The sequence below is a fragment of the Selaginella moellendorffii genome, unplaced genomic scaffold (genome assembly GCF_000143415.4).
Source record: "Selaginella moellendorffii unplaced genomic scaffold, v1.0 SELMOscaffold_449, whole genome shotgun sequence".
Classification (NCBI taxonomy): Eukaryota; Viridiplantae; Streptophyta; class Lycopodiopsida; order Selaginellales; family Selaginellaceae; genus Selaginella; species Selaginella moellendorffii.
In genome coordinates this window covers 1-6138 of record NW_003314704.1, presented here as the reverse complement: position 1 = coordinate 6138, position 6138 = coordinate 1, and the positions used below count along the sequence as shown (strand labels likewise).

At 52.3% G+C, this 6138-nt stretch overlaps 3 protein-coding genes across 3 annotated transcripts; all 3 read right to left on the bottom strand.

The window, feature by feature from the left end:
• Positions 1-24: 24 nt before the first annotated feature.
• LOC9641241 (ribosomal protein S10, mitochondrial) lies at positions 25-774 on the bottom strand (the record flags this gene model as incomplete). Its single annotated transcript, XM_002994597.2, has 1 exon — positions 25-774. A coding segment is annotated over exon 1 (503 nt), but the record flags the coding sequence as incomplete, so codon positions are not given.
• A 567-nt stretch (positions 775-1341) lies between these two features.
• Positions 1342-4121, bottom strand: LOC9641242 (long-chain-alcohol oxidase FAO4A). Its single transcript, XM_024668138.1, has 3 exons — positions 3584-4121; positions 3287-3526; positions 1342-3228 (listed from the first exon to the last, which is right to left on the bottom strand). The coding sequence occupies exons 1-3, from the start codon at positions 3797-3799 to the stop codon at positions 1438-1440; spliced, it is 2247 nt and encodes a 748-aa protein (XP_024523906.1). The 5' UTR covers positions 3800-4121; the 3' UTR covers positions 1342-1437.
• A 223-nt stretch (positions 4122-4344) lies between these two features.
• On the bottom strand, positions 4345-5989 carry LOC112344005 (high mobility group B protein 9-like). Its single transcript, XM_024668139.1, has 6 exons — positions 5703-5989; positions 5504-5582; positions 5280-5442; positions 5152-5178; positions 4661-5070; positions 4345-4590 (listed from the first exon to the last, which is right to left on the bottom strand). Exons 1-6 carry the CDS (start codon positions 5894-5896, stop codon positions 4345-4347), a joined length of 1119 nt encoding a protein of 372 aa, XP_024523907.1. The 5' UTR covers positions 5897-5989.
• Positions 5990-6138: the final 149 nt, after the last annotated feature.

The window sequence follows — 6138 nt, the reverse complement described above, 5'->3', positions numbered from 1 at the left end:
GACAGCCGGGTAGGCTTGAGCGGCCAAGCCATCCTCGGCTTGTACTGGAACCGGGCCTTGATCTCCACTCCAGGAATCCTGTGCTCTTTGAGAAACTCGAGCTTCTCTCGTAACTTACTCGTCTCCGTATCGATGGTGACGCGCCACTTCCGCGTCTGGATATCAAACTGCTCGCGCGATTTCTTGTCGATATGAGGCCCCTGGATGACGGTGAAGAGCGACCTCTCCGTGGGCAGCCCACACACCTTGGCGTTGGGGATGTCTCCCAGCCGAAACTCACGCATCGCGGTCTTGATGTTGATGGTGAGCTTGGCAGCGCAGCTGTCGTCGGCCTTGGATTTGGACCTCCTTCTCCTCCTTCTTGCCTTTGGAGTAATCCCGGTTTCTCCTTCGCTTGCGATCTCCGTGCTGCTGCTTGCGGCGATTTCTCCGGACGATGACGATGCGCTGCTGCTACAGAAGCTCGAGGGAGTGAAATGCGGCATCACCCACCTTATCCTGGCCGAGCAGCCGCTCCTCATCGCCATAGAACCCTAAACTCCTTGCTTTTAGGGTGGAACCATACTCAAAAAGATTTGAAGGAACATTATAATTTCCAGGAGGGAAAATGTGCTAAAGGAATCCACGGCCCAGGGATCTTTACTCATAAACAGTTAGCTATGGGGCTGTCTAGAAACATTTTGCCCCATTTTCCACATGATTGAAAATCTGATATTTACCCCTAGGGAATTTCTTAGCTGTTAGGGTTGTGAACTCCCAATGTTGCAAGAACCCTAATCCAGACTTAGCTCAAATTTTATACTTCTTTTTGTGTTGACTTTTTGATTACTTTCTAGCTCAAGTATATATAAATTTCTTTCTGCCATTGTTGGAGAAAAAGTGTGTGTATATGCTCAAGACGAGTTAAAATTATTTACTTATTGTAAAGCCTAATTTACTTATTGTAAAGCCTACACTAATTTGCTGCTTTTTAGGGTTCTTGGGATTTTATTAGGTTGGATGGAAAGCGACCTCCGGCTACCTCACATTTTCTCTCGATGTCCCTGTCCTTCCAGCAGGGATCTGCCGGGTTCCTTCTTGGTTTTCCAGTGTGGGGCAATACTTCTTTTGTCCTCAAAAGACTGGCTTTGTGGACGATGCTGCAGTCCTGATGCCTTATCCAAGTAAGTCTCTGACATCTCTATCCAACTAGGACGCATTTCTTTTTCTCTTGGTGGAGTTGTTTGTCTCTAGAGCAATATTGACAAAGCCAGTTTTGTGGCTGATCTTTCCTTGGCAGCTGTTTGTCTCTTTGCTGGGACGAAGAATCTAAATCTTCTTTCTCCTCTCGTAAAACAGGTGAGCTGGCCATACGTCGCTGTTCTTATTCCATCACAGTACTTCACAAACAATACAAACTCTGGTATGATTTTGCTTAGAGCTTAGAGCTCTGCTCTTTCACTTGGACGACTTGACATGCTCCACAATGTTCTGTGCAGTGCAGTAGGCGATGGACTGGATAGTGACCATGGGGTTGAGACCCGTGGGTGTGGGAAAGACGCTGGCGTCCGTGAGGAAGAGGCCTTCAGCATCCCAAGTCTCGCCTTTGGCATCAATCACCGAGTTCTCGGGGCTGGATCCCATCCGGCACGATCCCAGCAAGTGATACGATACCATTGGCAGCCGGTTGGGCTTGAGCCCTTTGCTTCTCACGCTCGCAAGGTACTCCTCGAACCGCTTCTTCTCTTCTTTCCAGCTTGTCGACTTGCCAAACGTGAAGCTTTCAGCGTCGTGGTGGTGCGTCCCGACTTCCACTGCCCCCGCTGCCTTGAGCACGCGAAGTCCTTTCTCCGCTCCCTCCAGGCAAACCTCCTCGTCGTATGGATCTAGAGTATACTCGATCGTGATCTCGTCCGTCTTCTTGTCCACTCCGATACTCCCAGCTCCTTTGTCACGAGTGAAGAGCACCACCTGAGAGACTCGTCTGAACCTCCGCATTGCCTCCTTGTGCTGAGCTCCAGATTTCCAAGTTACCACCGAAGCGTACTGTCCGGGGTGGAAGCTCGGTGTCATGAGCACCGGACCATAGCCGACTGTGTCCCAGCGTGCGCTCACCGCGCTAAAGGCCGTCATGATCCCTCCTTCGAAGCTAGCTCCCGGGTTCTTCTCCTCCTCCGGGAAGTATCCCCACACTCCCAGCACCGGATGGATGTGGAAGTGTTTCCCAATGTTTGGATTCGTGAGTCCACTTCTGATGAGCAGCGGTGGTGTCATGATAGAGCCGGTGGACACGATGGTCGCTTTGGCCTCGATGATCAACTTCTTTGGCTGGTCACCCAAGGTGGTGGCCAACACACCGATGGCTTTCTTCTCCTTCTTGGTCCCGTCCGTGAATAGCACTTGCAAGCCTTTGGTTCCCGTGAGGATGGTCGCTCCTGCTGCCGCTGCTTCCACCAGCCAAGTCTCGGTGGTCGCTTGCTTCATACCCCGTCGGCATCCCATGTTACAGCAGCCGCAGTAGTGTTCTGGGCTCGCGTTTCTCGGTATGTTTGCGCTGTGGAGGCCAAGCTCAACGCATCCCTTGCGCAGGACTGCATTCTGGAAGCTTTCCACTGTTGCATTAGGCTGAACACCGATCTTCTTGCAGATGAGATCCAGAGCTTGCTGGTACTTTTCGCTGGTAAACATGGGAAGTCCACACTCCTCAGCCCATTCCTGGCGGACGTGAGGCGGAGTCTGGAAGGATGCCGCCCAGTTGATGCAAGTTCCGCCTCCCACCACCGCAGCGGACATGAGCGAGTAAGCAAAGTCGTCAGTTGCCAGAAATCCGCCTTCTTCGTAGAGCTCGCTGAAAGTCGGTTGCTCGAGCAGGGACAGATCTTCTCTCGCAAAGTAGCGGCCTTTCTCCAGCAGCAAAACTTTGAGGCCGGCAGTGGACAGGACCTGAGCTGGAACGCTTCCTCCGCTGCCAGCTCCAACAATGATCACGTCGCATTTGATGCCAATCACGTCCTCTCCGTCCTCAAGCTTGTTGGAAGGCAGCAGCGCCGGCTTGAGGTGAGATATGTCATCCAGTAGAGTGTAACCCGTGTGCTTGAGGACTGCTCGCAGGTCGGGGTGCTCTCTGACGTCGAAGACGGCGGACTTGAGAGCTGACGGCTTTGGAGGCAACGTTGCTTTCATGGAGTTTGGATCCGGTCCCGCGTAGCCGATGGCTTCCCAGGTCGGGTTGTAGCCCGAAGCATCCACCTGCAAGCCAAGAGGTACAATGTCTTGATATAGAGAGCGTCTTTCTAAACCACGGCACCTTGCTATAGAAGGTGTTGAGGATGAACGTCTTGAAGATCTTGAAGTTGAGACGGGAATCGTCGTCGTCGCTGTTGGCCCACTGGTACATAAGTTTCTCTCGCTCCTCGAGCGGCACCTCACTGAACTTCTTGTCGTAGGGGTACTGCGGAGTGGACTTGGGCGTGGAGAGCATGCCCAGCACCTCCTCGGCTCTCCTCAAAAGCTTGGGATGGATAAACTGTGTCATCCTCCCCGCCACCTACAAACAAACGCAAGCAAAGCCATCTTTTTTGCTTTTCTAGCTCGGCCTGCTCACCATCTCTGCGTCTGCCTCCCCAGAGAGCTCGTAAAACTCTCTGTGGCTGCCATCGGGGGACGAAACCTGCGGAACGAATGTAGAGCACAGGGCCTCGAGTGCTTCCAGTTGCGCCGCGGAGAACTTGTGGGGATAAGGAGGGCGGCCTCCTTGGAGCAAGGGATGAGCAAGCGTGGAAGTTGGCAGACCATCGAGGCTCGCAGCTGGGGGCGCCATGCTTCCTCACTCGACTTGATACAAACACAACTATAGCTACATTGCGATCGAGCTTCAAACAATTTAAAGTCCGAGATATTATTGGCGTGGTCCCTCGAAGATGGCAGTGCCGTGTTGCAGGAAAACAGCTCCCCACACCAGCCATGGATTTGTTTTGTTCGTCTCTAACAAGACTTGATTCAGTTTGGTGATAAGGTTGATGAGATGGAGACTAGAAATCTGCTGGGTTGGATGGTTTGTTTCTCTGTAAAGCTTGGAAACCATCGGATATCGTTCTGGCTTGCCAGAAAACACTGCTTTTAGACACAGAAATAAGAAGAAAACAATTTGTCCCCGTCGCCCCTCTTTTCCGATCATCTTCCTGGCGGATCTTCTGGATTTACGATCATGGCATACACCAAAGATTAAGATTTTCTACGCTGCAAGTAGAAAAAAGGAGCTGCGAATCGATCTATCCATGTTAGACAACAATTGTGAGAGATGTGAGGCAATGTACATGATCATCAACACTAAAGAGGTGAGTGAGTGAGTGACGAGCTAAAGAGTTAGGAGGCCTGAGCCGAGAGGATGGACTTAAACTCGAGAGTCTCACGCTGCTCTTCGTCAGCCGGAACGCCATTGTCTTCCGTCTCCACCTCCTGCTCTGGATCATCGCTTACGTCCTCCTCCTCGTGAGCTTCTTCAGTCGTGCCTTCCAGGTCCACGTCCTTCAATCCCCGCATCTTCTCCCGGTACTGCTTTATCTCTTTCCGATACCGCTCCTTGTCCACGAGTCCACGCTCTTTGTAAGGCTGCCAGAGGGTGTCACTGATGTGAAAACCAAGAAAAAAAACGAGAGAGAAGAGAACTTTGTGCTGTTACCAGTCGCTGCTCGTCAGTTAGTTTGCTCCACGAATCTCCAATCATCCTGCTGATCTCCCGGTTGGGCTGCAACAGCCTTATCCGTGCTCTCTGCTCCGCAAAGAAGAAGTTGTAGGCACTCCGGTTGAGCTTTGGAGCGTTGGGATCCTTTTTTCTCAATCCCAGCCTCCTCCTCCTCTTGCGCCGGAGCTCTCCATCAGCATTCACGCACTCGGACAGCTGAGCTCCGTTGGAAGTCGGGAGCTTGGACGTGGTCGTGAACTGTGGCACGTACTCGCCGGGTGGGACGTTGTACAGGACGCCTTTGAGCGCCTCGCTGCCGACGGTGACACTGACGAGGTAGCCATGCTCGAACTTGCCAACGATTGATCCTGTCACGGTCTGACCGATACAGTTCGTGGTGGCATTCCCTGCGAGGAACAAAAAAAGATAACTTTGTTTAGAGCAACCAAAGTATTGTGAGTAAAGTTTTTGTTTTGCCTTTCTTCTACCTGGATCAGCAGCAGCATCTGCATCGCCTGGAGAGACAAGACCTGACTCCAAGTCAGTCAAAGGAAGGAAAAGAAAAGAAGAAAACGAGGCAAAAGGAATGAATGAATTCCGGATAGAGAAAGCTAACCGGGCGCAGATACGACAGCTCCCTGATTCCGGAAGAAGTAGACCTGCTCGTAGTGGTGGAGAAGGCTCGAGTAATACTTCCGAAGAACATACGACGCATTGGTGGTCGTCGGTGGGAAATGGAACACCGCTTTTATTTCCTTCCAGATCCTATCCTTGATCACCTGCGAGCAACGAGCGAAGTGAGTGCCTGTGCCAAAGAAACAAGAATTTCGCTCCACCAACCTGGTGTAATCCTCCGCGGGCCGTGACTTCCCTGTACAAGAGGTGCAAATCCAGCTGAGTTCCTCCAATTGTTGGTATGCTGAAGAAAAAGTTCCCATCCATCCATCAAACGGTCAAAGGAGTTCGATCGATCGATCGAGAAACCAAAGAGAAACCAAAAAGAGAGCGGGAGAGACAACCATAGTGTCTACTTACGTACGTCAATGACTTGAATCCCATGCTCCCGTGGAGCCTCCGGAGCGTGTCGAGGAAGAGCTCCTTGTCTCGCAAGACCTCCTCGTGAGAAGCTAGAGCTCGCGGGTAACCGGCCGAGAAGACTGGAGTGGCAGTGCTAGTCGTGCTAGTGGTGGTGGTGATCGAGGTGCATTTGTAGTTGTGGGGAGGAGACGCCATTTGTACCGTGATCAAAGGCGCGTCTTTGGTCTCGAACTTTGGAACAAGCCGCGAGTGTGAGAGGGGTGGCGGCTCTTGCGGGCGGAGGGACAGGAAGTCTCGGGGGAGATTGAGCATCTCCGAGGAGCGGGGCGGCGCGGTGGCGCTGGCGGCGGCCGCGGCTAGGAGCGCGTGGTGGACCTCCGAGCTTGTGGGAGCTTGTGCATGACCACCGTTGTTGTCTGTTGCTGTGCTCTGGCGAT